General features: G+C 44.1%; 2 protein-coding genes and 1 long non-coding RNA gene across 4 annotated transcripts in view; 2 read left to right on the forward strand and 1 right to left on the reverse strand.

Moving 5' to 3' along the window:
• The window catches only part of meig1 (meiosis/spermiogenesis associated 1), a 31,313-nt gene extending 13,896 nt beyond the window's left edge, over positions 1-17,417 (forward strand). The window contains exons 3-5 of one of the 2 annotated variants that reach the window (XR_010021113.1): positions 5,998-6,154; positions 15,806-15,937; positions 17,407-17,417. Coding sequence is in view for 1 of the 2 variants with exons in the window: in XM_063072658.1 (XP_062928728.1) it covers positions 5,998-6,126 (129 nt within the window). In the remaining variant the exon portion in view is untranslated. Of the gene's footprint in view, positions 1-5,997; positions 6,155-15,805; positions 16,605-17,406 lie in introns of those variants that run through there. The other variant, XM_063072658.1, reaches the window with a different exon arrangement.
• LOC134359434 (uncharacterized) lies at positions 10,829-20,233 on the reverse strand. Its single transcript, XR_010021114.1, has 3 exons — positions 20,094-20,233; positions 15,486-15,580; positions 10,829-11,986 (listed from the first exon to the last, which is right to left on the reverse strand). It is a non-coding gene; the product is annotated as an uncharacterized LOC134359434 (long non-coding RNA).
• tmem243b (transmembrane protein 243, mitochondrial b) overlaps positions 20,218-26,394 on the forward strand; it is a 41,971-nt gene continuing 35,794 nt past the window's right edge. The window contains exon 1 of the mRNA XM_063072656.1: positions 20,218-20,354. The gene's annotated coding sequence lies outside the window, so the exon portion shown is untranslated. The remainder of the gene's footprint in view (positions 20,355-26,394) is intronic.

Below are 26,394 nucleotides of genomic sequence, written 5' to 3' on the forward strand. Positions count from 1 at the left end.
GCCTCAGCATTACATTGTCACTGAGAAGATGGTAGTGCAGCTTCTTGATTCCCTGCAGTCCTGGTGAAGGGGTGCCTCCTTCAGTGGTTCAAGGATTTAGACCGAGTGATGATGAAATACTGGTGACGTATTTCCAAGATGGGATGGTGTTTGGCTGGGAGTGGAACCTGCCGCTGGTGGTATTCATATATTCCTAGAGCTTCTGGAACATAGAACATTACAGCACAGTGCAGCTCCTTCACCCCACGATGTTGTGCCGATCTTTTAACTTACTCTAAGATCGATCTAACCCTTCCCTCCAACATAGGCCTTTATTTTTCTATCATCCTTGTGCCTATCTAAGGGTTACTTAAATGTTCCTAATGGATCTACTTCCACCACCATCCTTGGCAGGTTGATCCATGCACCCACCACTCCCAAAGCAGTAGAGATGCTAGTTGTGCTTTAGAGTTGTTCAATTCCAATAATTATAATTTAAAACATGTAAATATGTTGGACGCTGACACAAATTAATTTACCCAGACAGTTTATTCTTTGCAAGGCACACAGTGAACAACAGGGGAGGTAAAATATATACTTAACTGAATGATAAAAGTAGCAAAAAAATCAAGGATTTGGCCAAGGTTCTCCAAGGGGGAATTTTTAAAGAACATCAAAATGGTCTAAGATTACTCCCCAATTCAGAATTAGACATTATTACACACTCACTGGCCACTTAATTGTTTATCTCCTGTACATAATAAAGTGGCTACTGAGTGTATGTTTGTGGTCTTCTACTGCTGTGCCCAACCCCTTCAGGGTTCGACAAGTTGTGCATTTGGAGATGCTCTTCTGCACACTACGGTTCTAATGTGTAGTTATTTGAGTTACCGTCACCTTCCTATCAGCTTGAACCAATCTAGGTATTCTCCTCTGATCTCTCTCATTACAAAGTGTTTTGTCCCACAGAACTGCCGCTCGTTGGATGGTTTTTGCTTTTTACACCATTCTCTGTAAACTGTAGAGACTGTTGTGTGCGAAAATCCCAGGAGAGCAGCAGTTTCTGAGATACTCAAACCACCCCATCTGGCACCAACAATCATTCCACAGTCAAAGTCACTTAGATCACATTTCTTCCCCATTCTGATGTTTGGTCCGAGCAACAACTGAACATTTTGACCGTGTCTGCATGCTTTTATGCATTGAGTTACTGCCACGTGAGCGGCTGATTAGATATTAGATATAAAGGCGCCACAATATCGTAGCAGTTAGCGTGGCACTGTTATAGGTTAGGGGGCTCCAGAGTTCAGAGTTGAATCCTGGTGTCCTCTATAAGGAATCTGTACGTCCCCCATGTTGAATGTGTGGGTTTTCACCGGGTGCTCCAGTTTACTCCCACAGTCCAAAGTGGGTTAATTGGTCATTGTAAGTTGTCCCGGGATTAGGGATAAACTGGGCGTTGCTGGGTGGTGCAGCTTGAGTAGCTGGAAGGGCCTATTCCACACTGTATCTCTAAATAAATAGATAGAAGATAGATAGATAAATAAATAAATATTTGCATTAACAAGGCGACCTGCTTATTAGGCGTCCACCTCATAAAGTGGACTTTGGGTGTACTTTTTAAGGAAAAATAACACACGATTGTTTTCCAGTTCTAATAATGTAACAATATTACTGGTTCTGTTCTTAAAATACTGTCTGCGTTTTCCCAACTTGTCATAAACTGGCTTATGTTATTTTGCAACTGTGATCAGTGTTATTCCCATTGACATGTCAGTCTCCAGCAGACTTCATAATGCTTGAAGGGTAAGCATTCTGTTCCTCTTTCATGTGATTTATAGGGGGCAGTCAACCCACATGAGTGCTGGGCAATAACGAGATCCCACTCTCACCCCTGGACAGACTGTGGCATCATCATCATCTTCATCCCAACCAGGTTGATAGGTTCTTGGCCAGTCAGGCCATCTAAAATTAATTATTTATTTAGTGATACAGAGCAAAGCAGACCATTCAAGCTGAACCATCCCACAGCCCCCAGTTTAACCCTAACCTAATCATGGACCAATTTATAGGGACCAATTAACCTAGCCATTAAGTCTTTGGACTGTGGGTGGAAACTGGTGCTCCCGGGGAAAATCTGAGCACTTCATGGGGAGGATATACAGTCTCTTAAAGAGGATGCCGGGATTGAACTCTGAGCTCTGATGCCCGAGCTGCAATGGAGCCCATGATGGAGAGAAGGCAGGAGAAGGGGAAGTACAACAAATTAGCTACAACTGACTGGTGGAGCAGGCCCAAAAAGGAGCGAATGGCCTAATTCTGCACCTATGTCTTATTGTCCCACCAGTGGCCGGACACTGACCTGGAGTAGCCATCGACACAATATGACTATAAGGCCAGGTCAAGCGCTGAGAATCCTGTGGTGATTAACTTATCTCCTAACTTCCCAAAGCCGACCATCCACAGGGTTCATGGATATAGGAAGGATGTGAAAGCTTTAGAGAGGGTGCTGAGGAGATTTATCAGGCTGCTGCCTGGATAAGAGACCATGTACATTTGTACATCGTTACCATTTGACGAAGGAGAGATTGTCTAAAATATTCCCTAACATTGATATTTATTGCGATAGATGTAAAACTGAGACAGCTACACTGACACACATATTTTAATCATATAACTATATAACAGCACGGAAACAGGCTGCTTAGGCTCTTGCAGTCCATGCCAAATGCTTACTCTCACCTAATCCCACCAACCTGCACTCAACCCATAACCCTTCCATTCCTTTCCTGTCCATATACCTATCCAATTTTTCTTTAAATGACAATATCAAACCTGCCTCTACCACTTCTACTGGAAGCTCGTTTCACACAGCCACCACTCTCTGAGTAAAGAAATTCCCCCTCGTGTTATCCCTATGTCGTGTTTTGGTCATGTTCTATACTGGAACAGTTCTGGAAGTCAGTTTTTTCGACAATTTTTAAAGCACTTAAAATTTAATTTACAACCTAACAAATTAACTGCGCTTTTTGGAATAACTCCTCAAAATATCCATGGTATCTCTTTGTCTGACCAACATGTTATTGCATTTGTTACATTGATAGCTAGGAGGGCCATATTGTTGAAGTGGAAGGATACATTGGCTCCCACTTTGTCACGATGGTTCTCTCAAGTGATGCTATGTCTTAGTTTGGAGAAAATTAGAAGTCGAACCTTTGAACCTATGTTTGATTTTGAGAAAAGATGGGGTTCATTTGCTCGTTATTATCATTTGAGTTAATTGATAGATTTCCTCCACGATCTAATTGTAAATTTTTGGTACATTTTTTTTTTCTTGCTGGCAGTTTGATGCTTATCTTTAGAAGCTTTTTGTATGACGCATGGCTCCGGGGTTGAACACCTAATGGGTTTTTTTCTCTCTCACTTTTTCGTGCTTAGTAGGGTTTTTTTTTCTCTTTTTTTTAATCACCAAAATTTTTTCAATCTTTAATGTTTTTTTTCTTGAGACATTGTAAGTGTCGCTTACTTCAATGTACTCTTGTTAATTTTGGATAATAATAATAAAAAGATTTGAAAAGAGAGCATGTATTATGAGGAAAGATCGAGCCAGCTAGGGCTTTTCTCTGTAGAAGGATGAGAGACGATTTGACAAAGGCTTTTCTCTATGTAGGAGGATGAGAGACGATTTGATAGAGGTGTATAAGTTGATAAGGGACATGGATAGTGGACAGCCAGCGCCTTTTTCTCAGGGTGGCAATAGCTAATACCAGAATTTAAGGTGAGTGGTGGAATGTTTAGGGGAGATGTCAGAGGTAGGGTCATTAGTCATTACACAGAGAGTGGTAGAACACACTGCCGAGGATGGCAGTAAGGGGAGATATATCAGTGACATTTAAGGGACTCAGAGAGAGGCACATGAGTGAGAGAGAAATAGAGGGTTATGTAGGAGCCCTCCATTTTATGATCAAAGTACATTCATGTCTCTTATGCAACCCTGAGATGATCACAAGTAAATGAATCTCAGGGTTGTATATGGTAACATATATGTAATTTGGTAATAAAGTTACTTTGAAATTTGGGGGAAGGGTTTGATTGATTATGGAGTAGGTTAAAATGCCAGCACGACATTGTGGGCTGAATGGCCTGTACTGTGCTGTACTGTTCAATGTTCAATCACCTTTGACTACAAGATCATCAGCCAGTGGTCAGTGTAGAAAGCACAGCAGTCACTGTGGGACAGGGACACTACGGACACTGTGGGGTAGTTCCCTGAGCAAACCATCAAAACCATCTGGCAGAATGTCTCATCAGCAGAACTCAACAATAAGCTGCTGGCAAGAATGGGTCAACCCAGTCAGATCTTTCCTATACAGTTCAAATATCGCACTGTCTCTTTGCAGACTGGGGATTTGATAAGAGGGTGTGGAGATGGATGCAAGAGTCTGTTTCCTGGTTCATCTCCAGTAGATGTGTAACAGGACTCTCTGCTCTATGGGCTATTTCCAGGGACACACAAAAAAAAGGACGTTATGGGCTGTTGGATGATCATTAACTTGGTGATAGACACCCTTTGGTCTGCCTGAAACTTGGGCTCCCAGCACAATGAGAAGTTTGTAGAGGAATGCTGCAGACTGGCATATTCCTTGCTGTAGGAGTATGTGCTGAGGGGCACACTGACACAAAAGTTCTGTGGGGAAGGGTCACTGCCTGGGTTCCTTCTACTACTGCACATGGAGGGACTGAGTCAGGTGGGAAAGACAATGGAAGAGTATGTCCACTTAGGGGCCCATGAGTGGTAACAGTGCTAAGTTTTTAAAAAGTGTTAATATCACTGAATGTATTGACCATGTGACACTAAGAATGTAAAACTGCTTTGGCTTGTGCTCATACTTTTGTGCATATTTTTATGATGAATCAAATTACTTAATAATTAAATTGTGGGTACCAGGGTAGCATATTGCCAACAGCCCGGGTTCAATACCACTGATGTCAGTAAGGAGTTTTAAGTTCTCCCTATGACCACATAGGTTTTCTCTGGATGCTCTGCTTTCCTCTCACAGTCCAAAGACGTACAGGGGTTAGTAAGTCACGTGGGTGTAATTGGATGGCCGAGATCATTGAGCTGGATGGGCCCGTTACCATGATGTATCTCTAAATTTTAAAACATGAAATTATTTAACTAAATTAAATGCTGGCTCAGCCTTCAAAGTTAACATCCCCCAAATGACTAAACACTGGAAACAAAAGACGAGGTGTGAGTGTCAGTGGCTGGCCCTGTATTTATTGCTCATTCAGAGCCGCCCTTGGGAACATGGTGGGAGCTTCTGCCTTGAATCACTGTGGTCATTGTGCGGAGGTGGTGCTGGAGAACATATTCCAGGGCTTAAAACCAGCTACAATGAAGGAAAGGTGCTTTATTCACAAGTCACCCTGTGTGTGTTTGGAAAGCAATGTGGGACTAATGGAAACAACAGGAATTCTGCAGATGCTGGAAATTCAAGCAACATACATCAAAGTTGCTGGTGAACGCAGCAGGCCAGGCAGCATCTATAGGAAGAGGCGCAGTCGACGTTTCAGGCCGAGACCCTTCGTCAGGACTAACTGAAGGAAGAGTGAGTAAGGGTGTAACCAGCGGTGATCTGAGTTACCGAGGTTGTGTGTATGGGAGGTAAAACCCAAATTTCTATAGTGCTCCACTGTTTGTGTCTGGGTTACTGAAGAGGTGTGGTGAAATTGTGAGTGTCCTGACCAGCTGCATCACCGTCTGATACAGGAATTACAAGGCATCTGACCACAAGACCCTATACAAGAATTGCAAGCACTGCTGAGATATATTCTTCTGGAATAGATTTTATTATTTGTTAATTTAGTTGTGGTAATATTAATTCATGTATTGTGTGTGAGTTACATGTACTGTGCCGTGCCCCTTTGGTCCGAAGGAATGTTGTTTCCTTTGGCGGTATACATGTATAGAGTTGAATGACAATAAACTTGAACTTGATGTTCTGTTGGATGTAGGTGGATCGTTGGCCAGAAACAGGATATGTGAAGAAACTCCAAAGACGTGACAACACCTTCTACTACTATAACAAGAAAAGAGAATGTGAGGACAACGATGTTCAGAAGGTCAAGGTTTACGCCTACTGAAAGGCTCTTGTTCTCCACACATCTGAGTGTAAATAAATCAGTGTTTATCTTCACAGTGTTTTTGTTTTGATGGTTTTCATCATCGAAATTGAGTTTTTTCTTGTATTCTTTCTCATTTGGGTTACTAGTGAAATCACTCCGGTCGCGTATGGTGTTTTCCAAAAGGGTTGTCTGTTGGTGAATCCTCATGTGGCTGTAGAGACTGATCCAAGATCCACATAGCCGGAATGTTAGGGTGGATTCCCTTACTGGAGATTGCCTGTGCATGGCTTTGTTTAATATGGGGAGGCTGCTGCACCAGCAGCCACCACAGAAGCACTGACCGATCGTGGTCAGCGTCCACTGGTATGGAATGCAAGACGACTGCGGACCCTTCACTGCCATTGTGATGTGTCATCATCTTCCGCCAACCCTACCGTTGAGGATCGCTCTTTGTCTGGAGCCTCCTCCTTGACCTTTTCTCCACTGGTGACCCTACCAGGAGTAAAACACATTGATCTTGGAAACATCGCTCTTGGGGTTTCAGGAACTCACAAGCCTCTCCACCACAGGGTGATGATCCTCGGAGAGGTCATTTGGGCTAACATTGGAAAATGTATATACAGTGCCTTTAAGAAGTACTCAACCACCCCTTGGAAGTTTTCATGTTTTTTTTACATCATTGAATCCCAGTGGACTTAATTTGGCTTTTTGCTGACACTGATCAACAGAAAAAGACTCTTTGATGTCAAAGTGAAAACAGATCTTTACAAAGTGATCTTTAAATTAATTACAAATATAAAACACAAAATAATTGGATTGCATATATATTCACCCCCTTCAAGTCAGTATTTAGTAGATGCATCTTTGGCAGCAATTACAGTCTGTGTAGATAGGTCTGTATCAGCTCTGCACATCTGACACTGCAATTTTTCCCCATTCTTCTATACAACACTGCTCAAGCTCTGTCAGATTGCACGGGGATCATGAGTGAACAGCCCTTTTCAGGTCCAGCCACAAATTCTCAATTGGATTGAGGTCTGGACTCCGACTTGACCACTCCAGGACATTAACTTTGTAGTTTTTAAGCCATTCCTGTGTAACTTTGGCTTTATGCTTGGGGTCATTGTCTTGCTGGATGACAAATCTTCTGCCAAGTCACAGTTCTCTTGCAGACTGCATTAGATTTTCCTCCAGGACATCCCTGTATTTTGCTGCATTCATTTTACCCTCTACCTTCACAAGCTTTCCAGGGTCTGCTGCATCCCCACAGCATGATGCAGCCACCCCCATGCTTCACGGTAGGGATGGTGTGTTTTTGATGATGTGTGTGTTGGGTTCACACCAAACAAAGCATTTAGTTCAAGGGACAAAAAACTCAATTTTGGTTTCATCAGACCGTAGAACCTTCCAGCTGACTTCAGAGTCTTCTCCATGCCTTTGGGCAAATTCTAGCTGAAATTTCATGTGAGTTTTTTTCAACAGTGGCTTTCTCCTTGCCAATCTCTCATAAAGCTGTGACAGGTGAAGCACCCAGGCAACAGTTGATACACGCACAGTCTCTCCCATCTCAGCCACTGAAGCTTGTAATTTCTCCAGAGTTGTCATAGGTCTCTTGGTGGCCTCCCTCACTTGTCCCCATCTTGCACAGTCACTCAGTTTTTGAGGACGGTCTGCTGTTGGCAGATTTACAGCTGTGCTATATTCTTTCCATTTTTTGATGATTGACTTAACTGTGCTCCAAGGGATATTCAGTGTCTTGGCAATTTTCTTGTATCCATCTCCTGACTTGTACTTTTCAATAACCTTTTCATGGAGTTGTTTGGAGTGTCCATTTGTCTTCATGGTGTAGTTTTTGCCAGGGTACTGACTCACCTGCAGTTGGACCTTCCAGATACAGGTGTATTTTTACTATAATCAAATGAAACACCTTGACTGCATAGAGTTGAGATCTATTTAACTAATTATGTGGCTTCTAAAACCAATTGGTTGCACCAGTGATGATTTGGTGTGTCATATTAAAGAGTGTTAATACTTATGCAATCAATAATTTTGTGTTTTATATTTGTAATTAATTTAGATCACTTTGTAGAGAACTGTTTTGACTTTGACACAAAAGAGTCTTTTTCTGTTGGTCAGTGTCAAAAAAGCCAAATTAAATTCACCGTGATTCAATGTTGTAAAACAATAAAACATGAACGCTCCTAAGGGGGATGGATACTTTTTATAGGCACTGTAGTTCATTTCAAGCTCTGGTTAAAAATGCTAAGACTGCCGTTAATGCCAGTCAGAAGGGCTACAGAGCTGTCAAAACACTTATCTCAATTGAGAGACAAAGCAAGATCGGAAAAAATTTAAGATGTTAAATCTTGCCAATTATCGATTCCAGGTACATTCATAGAAGAACATGAGATTCTGCAGATGCTGGAAATTCAGGACCCGATGAAGGATCTCGGCCCAAAATGTCAGCTCTTTATTCCTCTCTATAAATGCATCCTGACCTGCAGAGTTCCTCCAACATTTTGCATGTGTTCCATTAGTAGAAACATTCTTTGAGTATGGGGTATACAGTATTCAAGTGCGCAGTTTTCTGGATGAAAATGTAGCTGGTTGGATGAGTAATCTTGGCCAGAAAGAATTAAAATTAGCAAATGGGAGTGAGCATGGAAGCAGACAAGACACATATCTTTGTCTGGCACAAGAGATTCTGCAGATGCTGGAAATCTTGACCAAAACACACACAAATGTTGGAGGAATTCAGCAGGTCAGGCAGCATCTATGGAAAGTTATTCCTCCCTAAGCTGTTGAGGAAGGAGTATTTGAACAGTATTTAGTGCTGGCAGACTAAGAACCAGCCAGGTTTGCACTCTTGAATTATCACTGACATCAGATTCAGAGGTAAAAGCAGACAACAGCAACTTTTGTTCTGGCTTGAAACTCTCAAGCATTGACATCTGTTTTCCCACGACAGAAGTTAACTTGCAAATTGAGTTGGTGGTTAGTGCAATATTGACATTCATTTTCAGAGGACTAGAATATAAAAGCAAGGATGTACCGTTAAGGCTTTATAAAGCATTGGTCAGACCAAATTTGGAGTATTGTGAGCAGTTTTGGGCCCCTTATCTCAGAAAGGTTGCACTGGTATTAGAGAGGCTCTAGAAGAGGCTCACAGAAATTATCCTGGGAATGAAATGATTTATATCAGTGTTTGATGGTTCTGGGCCTGTACTCACTGGAGTTCAGAAGAATGAGCAGGGATTTCATTGAAACCTATTCTATATTGAAAGGCCCAGATAGAGGGGATGTGGAGATGTTTCGTATAGCTGGGGAGTCTAGGACCAGAATGCACAGCCTTAGAATAGAAGGACTTCCATTTAGAACAGAGATGGGAAGGAGTTTCTTTAGCCAGATGGTGTTGAATCTGTGAAATGTGTTGCTACGTACGGCTGTGGAGCCCAAATCACTAGGTATACTTAAGGTGAGTATACTCCGTCATTCTATCATTGCTGATTTATTATCCCTTTCAATCCCATTCTCCTGCCTTCTCCCCATAATCGTTGATGCTCTGACTAATTGAGAACCTATCAACCTCCGCTTCATATACACCTAATGACTTGGCCTCCACAGCTGTCTTGTGGCAACAAATTCCACAGATTCACTACCCTCTGGTTGAAGAAATTCTACCCCATCTCCATTCTAAATGGATGTCCATCTATTCTGAGGCTGTGCCCTCTGGTCCTAAACTCCACCACTGTAGGAAACATTCTCTCCCGATCCCCTCTATCTAGGCCTTTCAATCTTCAATAGGTTTCAATGAGATCCCTCCTTCATTCTTCTAAACTCCAGTGAGTACAGCCCCAGAGCCATCAAACGCTCCTCATATGTTAGCCCTTACATTCCAGGGATCATTCTTGTGTAGCTCCTCTGAACCCACTCCGATGCCAGCATATCCTTTCTTAGATAAGGGGCCTAAATGACTCCTTGAGTGCATTGGATAGCTCTCTGGTTTTGCTGTCTGCTAACAGTCATTGTGAGGTTCAACCACTGATAATTGTAACTTTGATCTTATTCAAGTGTGGAACAATAAATCAGAGAGGAAGAGACAATCACTTCAGAAGAGATGAGGCTCTCTAATGGTCAGGGTTGGCCATGGGATGTTGCACCCCAGCTGTCTATGTGATATGCAGCCTGGGCAGTATGATTCCAAAAGCAAGCTGTTGCCCATGTAGCTGGCTCCACCTCTCCACGGAGTTGATGAATCCAAAGGAATGGCAGAGACTGATACGTTTGGTCCCAGTGGTGTTGCAGGAGTTGCCAGTCAACTTCCAGCTCAGTGTAGGGTTGTCTTAGGGACTCCAGCTCCAGATTTTTCTTTGGTGTTTACCCTCCAAGCCTTCCCCATGAGTGGGTATAGTTGCACGTCAGTGAAGGGTTGAGATCAGAGTTTTCGTTCTCCTAGATGAGCTGCCAACCATGGCTGACAAGCCCCACCTGGTTAGAAGCTGCCAGTAATCTGCCTTTGCCCCTTCTCCTGTCAGTGGAAACAGTTCTGCTGGCCAAGTAGCTAAGCCACACATGAAGGTCAGGAGTTGGTCTTGGGTGTCAGAGGTAGTGGGAGCTTATCCTCACTAACCTCCTCTCCCCACCCACCCCCCACCAGATATAACAACCTAAAGGTACCAGAAGATCAATAAATGAAAACAAAGCACACATTGTTCAGGAAAGAGTTTCCAGATGCACTGATGATCCATTTATTATTCAATTTGTAATTGATGCCCGAGTTAAACACTGGAACACGAAATAAGTATGAATATATAATGAGAATTTGAGAAATTTCCCACGGTTCGGGAATCAAAAACCAGAGTGAGAAGGGAGAGATTTACTAGGGATCTGAGAGGCAACTTTTTTTTACCAAGAGGGAGGTCAGTATATGGAACGAGCTGCCAGAGGAAGTGGTTGAGGCAGGTACATTAACAACGTTTAAAAGACAGTTGGACAGGAAAAGTTTAGAGGGATATGAACCAAATGCAAGTAAATGAGATTACTTAGCATGGAAAAGTTGGTCGGCACGGACTAGATGGGCTGAAGAACCTGCCTGTGCTGTGCTGTGAGCGACTGGCTGCTGAAACAGGACACAGCATCAGAATCAGTATCAGGTTTAACATCACTGGCGTATGTCGTGAAATAGCTCTTTTGCGGGCAGGAGCACATTGCAATGCATAATAACAAAAACTATAAATTACAGTAAGAAAATTTAATTTAATAAGTAGTGCAAAAGAGAAATACTGAGACAGTGTTCAAGGGTTCACTGTCCATTCAGAAATCTGATGGTGGAGGGGAAGAAACTGTTGCTGAAATGTTGAGTGTGTGTCTTTAGGTTCCTGTACCACCCCTTAATGGCAGCAATGAGAAGAGGGCGTGACCTTGGTGATGGGGGTCCTTAATGATGATTAGTACCTTTCTGAGGCATCGCCTTTTGAAGATGTTCTGGATGCTGGGGAGGCTACTGGCCATGATGGAGCTGGCTGAGTTTACAACTTTCTGCGGCTTTTTCGGATCTTGTACAATAGCCCCTCCAACCCAGACGGTGTTGTAACCAGTTACAATGCCTTCCACAGTACATCTGTAGAAATTTGCGAGTATTTTTGGTGATATAGCAATTCTCTTCAAACTTCTAATGAAATAAAGCTTCTGTCGTGCCTCCTTTCGAACTGCATCAATATGTTGGGCCCAGGATAGATCGTCAGAGATGTTGACACCCAGGAACTTGAAACTGCTCACCCTTTCCACTGCTGATCATTCAGTGAGGATTGTTGTATGTTTCTTCTGCTGTCAGATTTCCGATTAATGAGAAGAGAGCATGTCCTGGATGGTCGGGGGCCTTAATGATGGACAAATAAAGCAGGAAACGTAATTATGAGAGAAGTTGAAGATGAAATTAGAGCACAGAACACTACAGCCCAGTATAGGCCCTTCGGCCCACAATGTTGTGCCGACCAGTTAGCCAATTTAACCTTTCCCTTCCCACATAGTCCTTCATTTTTCTTTCATCCATGTGCCTATCTAAGTGTCTCTTAAATGTCCCTAATGTATCTGCCTCTACCACCACCCACGGCAGGGCGTTCTGTGTAAAAATCTACCTCTGACATACCTCCCTATACTTCCCTCCAATCATCTTAAGATGATGCCCTGTTGCAGTAGCCATTTCCACCTGAGAAAAGGTTACTGGCTGTCCACTCGATCAATGCCTCATCGCCTCATACAAGTTATAAAGTAGGACAAATTATGAGTTGCTCATTTGAATTGGTTTGTAATGGTGACAGAACTGAACTGGGATTAGGGAATCATTTAGGGTTAAAATGGGAAGAGGAGTTCCTAGAGTGCAGACAAAACCATTCTTCAGTCAACATTTGAATGAGCAGGATGTACGGGACAAGATGAAGCAATCACAATAGAACAATTGGAAGTCGTTAGAATGACCTGCAGCATAATGAGGTTTGTATCAAAAGAAATAGGAACTGACTGAAGTTCAGCAGCAAAGGTGATTTTGCCCTCCAAAAGCTAATTTTCGCTGCGGTGGGCCCGAGTCCTAGTGGGCTGCATGATGTGGTGTTTGGACGGTTTAAATGACGGCCCAGATGGACTGAAACAGCAGTGTGTCAGGACTGGGGGCCAGGGTTGGGCCAATTCTCCTCCCTCTTCCATGATGTTCACTCCTCTCTCCGTGTCCTTGAGGCTGCTGCGTGTCTCAAGTCTGCAAGCTTTGTGGCGATTCGCCCTGCTGTACGATGAGCTGAGACCGAAGTTATGTGCTTACTCCGCTGCTCTGGGCCTATGGACTCAGAATGCTGTTGCTTGCTTTTATTGTTTGGATAATTTGTGTTTTTTTCCTTTCTCTGCACATTTGGTGCTGGTCTTTTTTTAACTGGGTTCTTTCGGGTTTCTTGTCTTGAGGCTGCCTGTAAACAGACAAATCTCAATGTTGTATAGTTAATGCATGCTTTGATAATAAATGTACTGTGAATCCTTAAATCATTTGAATTTCCCCAATTCCTCAAATACCTACATGTAATAAAGTCATAGACTCAAAGAATACAACACAGAAATAGTCCCTTCAGCCCAACTTGTCCGTGCTGACCACAGTGCTCACCTATCCAGTCCCAAAATGTTCTCCTAAAGTTTTGCAACTATCTGCTGCCACTTTCTTATTTACAAGTTATTCTATTGCAATGAACAGCCACCAGATGGAACCAGTATGAGGATTTTTATAACTCTTTGCCAATATTGAATAGTTTACATCTTCTCATACTCTCCAGTTAGAAGTGAATGAAAGTATGCTATGTATGTTAGTTTGCTATGAAGATTGGGTAAAACATACAAGTCACTTAAGACGTGCTGGGTCAGTAGATGGTCCATAAACATATACTCAGTGGCCACTTTATTAGGTACACCTGTACACCTGCTCGTTAATGCAAATATCTCATCAGTCAAGCATGTGGCAGCAACTCAATGCATAAAAGCATGCAAACGTGGTCAAGAGGTTCAGTTGTTGTTCCAACCAAATGTCAGAATGGGGGAAGAAATGTGATCTAAGTGACTTTGATTGTGGAATGATTGTTGTTGCCAGTAGGGGTGGTTTGAGTATCTCAGAAACCGCTGATCTTCTTGGATTTTCATGCACAACAGTGTCTAGAGTTTACAGAGAATGGTGCAAAAAAACAAAACAAAAGTATCCAATGAGCGGTGGTTCCGTGGGTGAAGACCCCTTGTTAATGAGAGAGGTTAGAGCAGAATGGTTAGATTGATTCAAGCTGACAGCAGGTCACTGCAGATGCTGGTCATCTGGGAGCAACACACAAAGTGCTGGAGGAGCTCAGCTGGTCAGGTAGCATCCGTGGAGTGGAACAGACAGTCATGTTTCGGATTGAGACCCTTCATTAGAAAGAAAGGGAAAACCAGAATGAAAAGGGCAGAATTGGGGGTTGGAGTCGTGGAGGTTACAGCAAGGTGAGGGTTAAAATTGTGTGCTTAACTACCTCTTATCATTATTAGTGTTGCTGTACTGAGGTAGGATGGATATGTGGAAGTTGCAGCAAGTTAAGGGTTAAAATGGTGTGCTGACAATACTGAGTGCAGACAATGTACAGACACAATCTGAACCAAACCTTTGACAGCTAGATCACCTTTGTACAGCCGTTTCTGAATGTGGATGTTCAGTCAGGCAACAGTCAAGATGTCAAGATGACAAGCTGACAGAATCAGTGGTGTGCAGATGTGATCAGTCACCCATGGCTGAACATGGCCTTTGAAAGCCCACATCTCCTCTGTACAGCCTTTCTGTTAAAGCCTGGGACCCAAGGTCACCATGCATACCAAGATTAGATAAAAAGATTCAAAGGTTCATTTAAGTATGCATGGACAATACAACTCTGATATTTGTCTTCTCCAGATAGCCATGAAATATAGGAAGACTACAGGAGCTGATGAAAAAAAAAGACATTAACTCCCACCCCCTGGCAAGAAGAAGAAAAGAACCAAATCTCGCAGACCCCAAAATCCCCCACATTCCTACAGAAAAACAGGGACAATAGCATCAAATCCCCAACCCTCCCCTGCAGAAAAAACAGCAACAATAACAATCCCTGACCCTCTCACCCGCAGAAAAAAACAGCAACAATAACAATCCCCGACCCCCCCACTCACAAAAAAACACAACACATAATGACGCAAACAGATTAAAACAGATAATGATGCAAACGAAGGATTCTACATCAAGACTTGCTATTGGACGGTTATTACGAATTCTCAATTAGTACTGGCTTTAACACATAGATTTAATTGGTTGCCAGGGCCCTCTGTTAGTTGGGATTGACCATGGATATGTGATCTAAGCACCCACCACTCTGTGTTAAAAAAAAACCTACTTCTGACATCTCTTCTATACTTTCCTCCAATTACCTTAAAAGGATGTCCTCTGGTATTAGTTATTGCTGCCTTGGGAGAAATGTTCTGGCTGTTCACTCTATCTATGCCTCTCATAAAGTTATACACCTCTGCTAAGTCAAGTTCAAGTTTAATTGTCATTCATCCATACCCATGAATACAGCCAAATGAAACAGCATTCCTCTGGGGCCAAAGTGTAAAATGCAGTACCAACAGTCACACGCAGCACAAGGCACATACTGTATAGGACATATAATTACGGTAGTAGAAAAACAAGTAGTCACAACTTATAACAAAAATTTCAAGTTTAATTGTTATTCAGCCATACATGAATACAGCCAAACGAAACAGTGTTACTCCAGGGCCAGGGTATAAAACAGAGTACCAACATTCATACACAGCACATAGCCCATATAGCACACATAAGAAAGCCGTACCTATACAGTCACAGAAACACAATGTAGCCCAAGTCCCTGAGTCCATGAATGTTGCAGCAGTCTGCAGTTGAAGGATGACACTGGTGAAGCACTTGCTGGTGTCAAACAAAACAAACAAAGCTATAAATTACTGTATCAATCACAAGTTTTCTCGGATACAAACATCAATACAATCAATCTATATATGTAAGAAATCTTATGTATATATATTTATTTATTGAGTTTTTTTATTATTATTGTGTTCCTTATTTATTGTCTTTTTTTTTGTGCTGCATTGGATCCAGAGTAACATTTATTTTGTTCTTTTTACTTGTGTACAGGAAATGACATTAAACATCTTGAATCTTGAATAAGAATCAGGTTTAATATCACTGGTATATGTCGTGAAATTTGTCGTCTTTGCAGCAGCAGTACAATGCAATACATAATAATAGAAAAAACTGTGAATTACAGTAAGTGTGTATATATATATATATATATATAGTTTAATTAAGTAAGTACGTAGTACAAAAATGGAAATAAAAAAGTAGTGAGGTAGTGTTCATGGGTTCAATGTTCATTCTGATGGCTGAGGGAAGAAGCTGTTCCTGAATCACTGAGTGTGTGCCTTCAGGCCATCTTCCTGATGGTAGCAATGAGAAGAGGGCATATCCTGGGTGATGGGAGTCCTTAATGACGGATGCCACCTTTTTTCAGGCATCGTTCCACGAAGATGTCCTGGACACTATGGAGTCACAGGTCATAGAATTATACAGCACAGAAACAGGCCCTTTGGCCCAACTCATCCATGCCCACTGTGTTGTGAGGCGAGCTTGTTCCACCTGTCTGCTTTTGATCCAGAACACTCTAAACCTCTCCTATTCATATACTTAGCTCGATGGCTTTTGAATGTTGTGAATCTATTTATTTTGTATTTATTGAGATACAGTACAGAGTAGGCACTTTCAGCCCTTTGAGCTGTGACGCCCAGCAATCCCCCAATTTAATCTGAGTTTAATCACAGGACAATTTACAATGACCAATTAACCTACTAACTGGTATGTCTTTGGACCATGGGAGGAAACCAGAGAAAACCCCACACATTCCACAGGGAGGATGTACAGACTTAGAAACATAGAAAACCTACAGCACAATACAGGCCCGTCAGCCCACAAAGTTGTGCTGAACATGTCCTTCCCTTAGAAATTACCTAGGATTACCCATAGCCCTCTATTTTTCTAAGCTCCATGTACCTATCCAGGAGTGTCTTAAAAGTCCCTGTTGTTTCCGCCTCCACCACTGTCGCCGGCAGCCCATTCCACACTCTCACCACTCTCTGTAAAAAACTTACCCCTGACATCTTCTCTGTACCTACCTCTAAGCACCCTAAAAACTGTGCCCTCTCGTGATAGCCATTTCAGTTCTGGGAAAAAGCCTTTGACTATCCATACGATCACTGCCTCTCATTATCTTGTACACCTCTATCAGGCCACCTCTCATTCTCTGTCACTCCAAGGAAAAAAGCCTAGTTCACTCAACCTATTCTCATAAGGCATGCTCCCCAAACCAGGCAACACTCATGTAAATCTCCTCTGCACCCTTCCTATGGCTTCCACATCCTTCCTGTAGTGAGGTGACCAGAACTGAGCACTTCCTACAGATGATGTTGGAATTGACCTGTGAGCTCCGACACCCCAAGCTGTAACAGCATCGCCCTAACCGCTACGTCACCGTGGCTAATGTGCCCATTTCAACCACTATTTCTGACCGCTCTTTCTAAAGGTTTTTAAAGATTAGCTTTATTTGTCACATATACAGTACATCAAAACAGTGAAATGCGCCATTTATGTCACTGACCAACACAGTCTGAGGATGTCACCTTGCTTCTGGCACCAATATATCATGCCCACAATTTACTAATCCTTATGTCTTTGGAATGCAGGAAGAAATCGGAGCACCTAAAGGAAACCTATACCTTCACAGGGAAGATATATAAACTCCTTACAGACAAGGAATAAATGCAAGTTTGTATTCATAAACCTGATTCTGATTCTCAAGGAATTGGATTTAATTTGTAAATACAGATTCAATGAGGAGGAGAATCAGAATCAGGTTTATTATCACCAACATATGTCATGAAATATGTGTTAACTAGGGGGCTGTGCACAATCCTGATTTGACGGAGACAGCTGTGAGAAGCACAGAGGAACACCTGGAGAAACTTCTGAAATGCCCGCTTCGCTGCCGCTGCTACTGTGTGATCGAGAATCTCCGGAAACGAAGGCCCCAAATCCTCGGCTTTGCCTATTGCCTGTTGCCGGGGCCGGAGTCGAAGCGCTCGGCAGAGATGGTGCTCGGTGCTCGGTGTCGGAGAGCTGGTCGGAGGCTCAGAGTTCTCAGACAGACTCGGAGTCGGACTGTGGTCAGATGCTTCCAGGATGCTGCATCGGCAAGTCTGCGGCGCTGGAGGTTCACTGTCTGCGTGAGATGATGGGACTTTTGAGAGACTTTGAGACTTTTACTGTGCCCATGGTCTGTTTTTATCAAATTATGGTATTGCTTTGTACTGTTGTAACTATATGTTATAATTAAAGAAAGGGGCTTCCCTTCCTCCACTATCAACTCTGCTCTTAAACGCATCTCCCCCATTTCACGTACATCTGCTCTCACTCCATCCTCCCGCCACCCCACTAGGAATAGGGTTCCCCTGGTCCTCACCTACCACCCCACCAGCCTCCGGGTCCAACATATTATCCTCCGTAACTTCCGCCACCTCCAACGGGATCCCACCACTAAGCACATCTTTCCCTCCCCCCCTCTCTCTGCATTCCGCAGGGATCACTCCCTACGCAACTCCCTTGTCCATTCGTCCCCCCCATCCCTCCCCACTGATCTCCCTCCTGGCACTTATCCGTGTAAGCGGAACAAGTGCTACACATGCCCTTACACTTCCTCCCTTACCACCATTCAGGGCCCCAAACAGTCCTTCCAGGTGAGGCAACACTTCACCTGTGAGTCGACTGGGGTGATATACTGCATCTGGTGCTCCCGATGTGGCCTTTTATATATTGGCGAGACCCGACGCAGACTGGGAGACCGCTTTGCTGAACATCTACGCTCTGTCCGCCAGAGAAAGCAGGATCTCCCAGTGGCCACACATTTTAATTCCACATCCCATTCCCATTCTGACATGTCTATCCACGGCCTCCTCTACTGTAAAGATGAAGCCACACTCAGGTTGGAGGAACAACACCTTATATTCCGTCTGGGTAGCCTCCAACCTGATGGCATGAACATCGACTTCTCTAACTTCCGCTAAGGCCCCACCTCCCCCTCGTACCCCATCTGTTACTTATTTTTATGCACACATTCTTTCTCTCACTCTCCTTTTTCTCCCTCTGTCCCTCTGAATATACCTCTTGCCCATCCTCTGGGTCCCCCCCCTTGTCTTTCTTCCCGGACCTCCTGTCCCATGATCCTCTCATATCCCCTTTTGCCTATCACCTGTCCAGCTCCTGGCTCTATCCCTCCCCCTCCTGTCTTCTCCTATCATTTTGGATCTCCCCCTACCCCTCCAACTTTCAAATCCCTTACTCACTCTTCCTTCAGTTAGTCCTGACGAAGGGTCTCGGCCTGAAACGTCGACTGCACCTCTTCCTAGAGATGCTGCCTGGCCTGCTGCATTCACCAGCAACTTTGATGTGTGTTGTTATAATTATGCGGTTTTTGTCAGTTTTTAAGTCGGTTTGTCATGTGTTTCTGTGATATCATTGTGGAAAAACATTGTATCATTTCTTAATGCATGCATTACTAAATGACAATAAAAGAGGACTGCGTGTCCTCATAATCTAATCTAATCTAATCTAAATTTGTTATTTTGCAGCATCGGTACAGTGCAATACATAAAAAAATTACTATTAAGTTACAAAAGGTGAGGTGGACCATTATGAAACCTGATGGTAGAAAGGAAGAAGCTGTTCCTAAAATGTTCAGTATGGGTCTTCGGGATTCTGTATCTCCTCTCTGATGGTAGCAATGAGAAGAGGGCAAGTTCCAAGAGAAAGCAATAACAGTATGCAGATTACAGTGTTGCAGTGACAGGCAGACAGTAGGATGCAAGGACCACAAGGAGTTTGACTCAGAAGTCAAGAGTCCACCATCATTATCAGCTGTGTTCTCACTGCTGACTTCAGTCTATTGGATTCTCCTTGGTTTCTTTCTTTGGTATAACTGTAAACATTGCTCTCAACAATTGTACTGCCTGCGTAAATAAACTTATCTTTTTTTCATTGGGAGGAAGGAAGAACTTCAATGTGTTGTATCCCATGATCCTGTCACCTTTCCAAGAATCCTTGGCCAAAGTCATTTTTGTCTTCATCTTCCAAAGATGCCACAAATAATTGATCAAAATTTGACACCAAGCTAACTGAAGAGGTATTAATTTGGGAGAATAGAAGCTGTATCAAAGAAAGAGGTAGGAAGGAGCAGAGAGAACTCAGAAATATCCCCACACCCTCATATATAACCCACATCCCTCTAAGTTTTACCCTCACATGCTCAGATATACCCCACATCCCCTCAACTATACCCCATTTCTCCCGATATACCCCCATACCCCCTCAGACATACCCCACATCCTCAGATGTATCCACACACACTCCCAAATATATTGCAGCTCTCCGCTATGCGTTTATGCCTTCCCCACCACGGGTCCATGGTCAGAGGCGATGCCGGGATCAGCCTTTGCGCTCTGGGATCGGCCTGTGCCCTAGGCGAAGGCCGGGCACGGGCGGCAGCCTTCGCCCTTTAACACCGCCCCTTTAAGAGCAGCCGTGACGTCATGGCCATTTGTTTTTGGCCGGCGCGCCGCGGAGAAACGGCGGATGGACGGTGAGTGTGTGAGGGAGCGGGGAGGTGGCGATTCCCGGGACGGGGAGGGAGCGTCTGAGGCCCGAGGGTTGCCGGAATGGTGCCGCTGGCCTGTTCACCCCCGCCCCCTTCGGTTTAGCCCCGGAGAGTGAGGGGGAAGACGGCCGGGACCAGGGCCTGTGGGTTGAGGGCAGAGATCTCGGGTTGGGTCGAGATGGGGGAGTGGTCCCCGCCCCTGAGCCTCACTTTGCGGCTTGAAACCCCGGTCCAGGTGCCGATGAGTACCTCACAGCCGCCCGAGGCCGCTTCTGTTAACTACCACCACCTCAGGGGCCTGGGGTCTGCTTCCTATAGCCAGACTCACTCACCTTCTGTCTGTCTTTACCCACCTCCCAGATCGCGGTTGTCTCACTATCACTGACACTTGTGATCTCGTCACCCCCACCCACATTCACCTCTAGACCCAAATATTCCCATCCGTCCCAGAAGGGTATCTCTCCCACCCACCTTCACCTGTAGACCCAAATATTCCCCTCCGCCCCAGACAGTTATTTCCCCGTCCTGATTCCATACCTGTCCTCAATCTCCCGTAGATCCATGCCTTCTCCTTCTCTTCTTTCCTCCATTCAGCCCCAACCCTGGATCGGTTCTCCCCTCTCTGTTTCCCACCCACGCACCACATGCCCTTTCCTTCCCCACCCCAGACCCTCCACCCTCCCTCTTCCCTCTCCCCTTCATTCCCTCCCCTCTCCCCTTCATTCCCTCCCCTCTCCCCTTCATTCCCTCCCCTCTCCCCTTCATTCCCTCCCCTCCTGCCCTTCTTCCTTTCCTCCTCCCTCACCTCAATCCCCTAAACCCCTCCCTCACCTTCCCCTGTTCACCCCCCACCCCATCCCCCCCAGCCCATTAGCTGGTTTTACCAGCCATCAAGGACATGTATACTGAAAGGTGCCGGTAAAGGATCAGTAACATCATGAAGGATCCTACCCACCCTGCTCATGGACTGTTTGTCCCACTTCCATCAGGGAGGAGGCGATGAGGCATCCAGGCCAGGACCACCAGACTCAAAAATTGTTACTTCCGCAAGCAGTAATCCACCTTTCCACGCTCCCCACCACCACTGCTTTAATCATTTCCTGTCAGGGCCACACTGTGGATAGATGTTCCTATGCCTAGTGCCACTTTATGGGCGTACAATCAATGTATATAAGCTATTTTATGTATTTATATTTAATATGTTTTTTTATTATTGTTCTTTAATTGTTTTTTGTGCTGCATTGGATCTGCAGTAACAATTATTTTGTTCTCTACACTTGTGTATTGGAAATTACATTAAACAATCTTAAAATCTTCATTTGTTATGTCATAAGACATGGGCGATCATGGTCTTTCTATGACCATGATTGTTCTTGACAATTTTTCTACAGAAGTGGTTGCCATTGCCTTCTTCTGGGCAATGTCTTTACATGACAGGTGAGCCCAGCCATTATCAATGCTCTTCAGAGATTGTCTGTCGTCAGTGGTCACATAGCCAGGACTTGTGGTATGTACCAGCCGCTCATACGACCATCCACTGCTCCCATGGCTTCACGTGACCCTGATTTGGGGGCTAAACAGGTGCTACAGCTTGCCCGAGGGTGAGGTGACCTGCCGGCTAGTGGAGAGAAGGTGTGCTGCTCACCTCCTTTGGTAGAGATGTATTTCTACTCTGCCGTCCAAAATCTTAAAATTTTAAGGAAGAATAATGTTTACTGCAAAGGTTCAAAGTTTTAAAAAGGTTAAATTATTATTTCAGAATTCCAGCAGGTAAGTTGTTTTATCTTTGGCCCTTGGTGCGTTTTGAAAAGTCACCTTTTATCTTTGAATCTACTTTGGCTGAGTGTTGGCCTTGTTCCACTGTCCACAGTCTGCTGCTGCTTAGTCAGAGGATACACTCAAACTGATCTGCCAAGTCCTAGCAGTGTTTTTTTTTACCAAGTTTCATGGAAGAGATGGCGCGTCTGTCAACTCCCCCACTCCACAGGTCAAAGTACGTTGTTATCCGGATTTCTGTTTGTAGCTGTTAAGCTTACTGGGATTTGTGCACTCTTTTGTTTCTCCCGGATTTGTCCTTCCTTTCCCCCCTCCCTACTATTGTTCTTGATGTAACAATAGTGTTACATGTGGACTGGGTTAGCAGTCAAGTGACCCTGAGAAGTGTCACAAAAGCTTTGCACTGATGATTGGAACTGATGTTCAGGTTGATAGGTTGTAAAAGTTAATAATTAGTCTGTGTGAGAGCTTTAATGGAGTTTATATCATTATGCAGATCCGATTCAGATTTATCACATATGCATTGAAACATACCACGATAGTGTATATGTTGGTATGACTCTATTACTGTTCTGGAGTATGGAGTTCAATTCCTGCCACTGCCTGCAAGGCGTTTGTACCTTCTCCCTGTGAACTGTGTGGGTTTCCTCTGGGTGCTCCAGTTTTCTCCCACAATCCAAAGATGCTCGGGTTAGTAGGTCATTTGGTCATTGTAAATTGTCCTGTGATTAGGCTAGCATTAGATAGGTGGGTTTTCTTGGTGGTGCGGCTCGGAAGGCCAGAAGGGCCTGTTCCACGCTCTATAACTAAATGCATGATATGCGTTAACCAGCACAATCGGTTGGGTGAGACTAGAACTAAGGGTGAAAGGTGAAATGTTTAAGGGGAACCTGAGGGAGGAATTCTTCACCCAGAAGGAGGTGAGAGTGTAGAACGAATTGCCAGAGCAAGTGGTGGATGTGCGTTTGAGTAAAACATTAAGAGAAGTTTGGACGGGCAAATGGATGGGAGGGCTATGGTCCGGGTGCAGGTCAATGGAACGAGTCAGATGAATAGTTCAGCATGGACTAGATGGGGTGAAGGGCCTGCTTCTGTGCTGTGGTGTTCTATGACTCTTATCACCCAAGGATGTGCTGGGGGCAGCGTGCAAGAGTCAGTACACATTTTGACACCAATATAGCAGGCCCACAGTTCAGCAGAGCAGCACAAGCAACAACGACGAAACAAAACAACAGCCACAAGCCCCTTTCCCCACTCCCCACTCCCCACTCCCCATTCCCTCTCTCATCCACTTACACACAGAGGCCTCCAAACCCTGGATATGCCTCTAGTCCCAGCTCCAGACTCTCAGACATTGGGCCTCTGATTTCCAGTCTCTCCAGGTGCTTGAAAACACACTGTCAAGGTGGTAGAGGCAGATACATTCGGGACATTTGAGTTTAAGTTTATCCCTTGACTGTGCATTTTTACAACCAAAGCAATGTTCTTTCAGACCTTGGTGCACCCACACAGAACATGAACCAATATTATACTGTAGTAAAATGCAGCACATGAGAACAGTAAGCAGCTTGCTGTTTTAGTGACAAGACCTTGGTGGTGGCAGGGTATTCATCTCTCAGCCTGAGGGAAGAGACTGAGGCACATGGATGAAAGAAAAATGGAGGACTATGCGAGAAGGAAGCATTGGATCATTTTTTAGGTTAAAAAAAATCAGCACAACTTTGTGGGCTGTACTGTGTCACGCTGTTCAGTGTCCTCTGGTTGAAGATTAATTTTCCAACTGGAAGTCTGTGACAAATGGAGTGCCCCAGGGTCAGAATTGGGACTTTTATTAATTTGGGCGGCAGGGTGGAAATGTGTCTCCACCAAAGGAGGTGTAAGGTGCTTCTTCCCTCCGCGAGTCTACAGGTCACTCTTGGGCAAGGTGTAGCACCTGCTGAGCACTACACCCCCCCCCAAAAAAAATCAGGGTTGTGTGAAGCCATGGGAGAAGGTGGTGGATGGTCTTATGAGCAGCTGGTACATATCACAAGTCCTGGTCATGCGCTAAAGTGTTACTTCAAAGGAGATGTATAGGGCAACTTTTTTTTCCCCGAGTGGTGGATGCCTGGAATGAACTGACAGGGATGGTGGTAGTGGAGGCAGATATGACAAAGGAACTTAACGAGTGATTAGGCAGATGCATGAATATGCAGGAATGGAGAGATATGTATTATTGTGGGCTGAAAGGCTGGTTCTTGTGCTGTACTGATATGTTCTAAGTGTGAACTGTGAATGTCAAGTCATTGGTTCAATTTAATATCAGAAAATGTTTACAGTATACAACCTACACAAGCAGACAGGGTGGTGAAGGTGGCATTTGGCATGCTGGCCTTCAGTCAGGGTGTTGAGTTCAGGAGTTGGAACATATATATAGATGTTGCAGATTTATAAATGGTTGGTGAGTATTGTGTACAGTATCCATCACCCTGTTATAGGAGAGGATGCTGTCTGGTTCAGAGAGTCTGAGTTACAGGGCGAGGTTGGTCATTTTGGATATTTATTCCTAGGAGTCTGGAAGAATAAGAGGTGATGTCATAGAGTTTATAAAATCATGAGGGGTATGGATAAGTTGGGTGGTCATATTCTTTTCCCTTGGGTCCAAAGCTACAGGGCACAGATATAAGCTAAGAGTGAAGAGATTTATAAGGGACTTGAGAGGTGACTTCTTTACCCAGAGAGTGCTGAGTCCCTGTAATGAGCTGCCAGAGGAAGTGGTTGAGACGGGTACAGTTGTAGTTGGATAGGTGCTCGGAGGGTTATGGGGTGAATGCAGGCACTGGGACTAGCAGAGGGGATGCTGTGGTCAGGATGGATGAGTTGGGCTGAAGGGCCTGTTTCTGCACTGTGTAGCTCTGACTCTGTTATGTTATATAAGCTTTAACAATTATGGTATGTGTGGATAATAAGGTGGACAGTAACAGTCTGTTTTCCAGGGCAGGGGAGTCTAAAGCCAGGGAAGCACAGGTGTAGGGTGAGATTTAAATGGGACCTGACACAGGGTGGTGAATATATGGCATAAGCTGCCAGGGGAAGTGGCTGAGGTAAGTACTATAGTGTCAATGACGAAGCACTTGGATAGGTACATGGAGGGGTGGGACCTGGAGGCATACGGGACAAACCCAGGAAATTGGGACTTTCTGGGTGGGCATGTACTGGTTGGACTGAAGGGCCTGTATCTGTGCTGTATTGCTGTATGACTCTATGATGATTGCACTAAACCAGGGGTTCCCAACCTTTTTATGCCATGGACCAATACCAAGGGGTCCATGGACTCCAGGCTGAGAACCCCTGCTCTAAACTGCATTGCATTAAGTATTCTTCAGTAGTTCCAGTTGTGTTATCTTACCAAGAAGGATCTAAAATAACCTGAGATTATTTTGGCAGTGAGGATGTCTGAGCAGGAGTATGTTTCATTGCTAAATGTATTGGCTCCTTTTCTAAAAATGTTTCTTCATTGGTAGCTCACGAAGCTCTGGAGGAGCTGAGAGTGTCAGGCAGCATCTATGGAAAGAAATGGGCACTTGATGTCTCTCATCCAGATGAGATGAGGACGTGCCCTCTTCTCATTGCTACCATCAGGGAGGAGGTACAGGACCCTGAAAACACACACTCAGTGTTTCAGGAGCAGCTTCTTTCCCTTTGTCATCTGGTTTCTGAATGGACATTGAGCCCATCAACACTACTTCACTACTTTTTTGAAGTTTTTATTTTTGCATTACTTATTTATTAACTATTTGATATGTATCGCTTCAGATTTCAGTGACTGACATCTCTTGTGTCTCCTAAATGATAGTGTTACCCCCAAATCTTGTAAAGCCATTTACTTTGGATTTAAAAGCACCCCATGGTATCTTTTTAAAATATTGGAATGCTTAAAATGGTGGAGGTCCATGAATGTTGCACCTAAAATTGTCATGGAGACATGAGAGTGCAGGTGCTGGAATCCGAGGCAACGCACAATCTGCTGGTGGGACTCTGGGTTGAGTAGCATCTGTGGGTTTGGGGGGAGGGGGAGTAAACAATGATTTTTAGGACTGAGGCCCTGATCTAGTGCAAGTTTTGTCTTTTGATTGTGCTCACTCCTCTCTACACCATTTCAAAACTCAAGATGTACTTGTGTTTGAGGTGCCATGGTAGTGCAACAATATTACATCTTGGGGTGTTGGAGTTCAATTCCAGCATCTTCTGTCAGAAAGTTTGTGCGTTC

Source organism: Mobula hypostoma, chromosome 20 (genome assembly GCF_963921235.1).
Source record: "Mobula hypostoma chromosome 20, sMobHyp1.1, whole genome shotgun sequence".
Lineage (NCBI taxonomy): Eukaryota > Metazoa > Chordata > Chondrichthyes > Myliobatiformes > Myliobatidae > Mobula > Mobula hypostoma.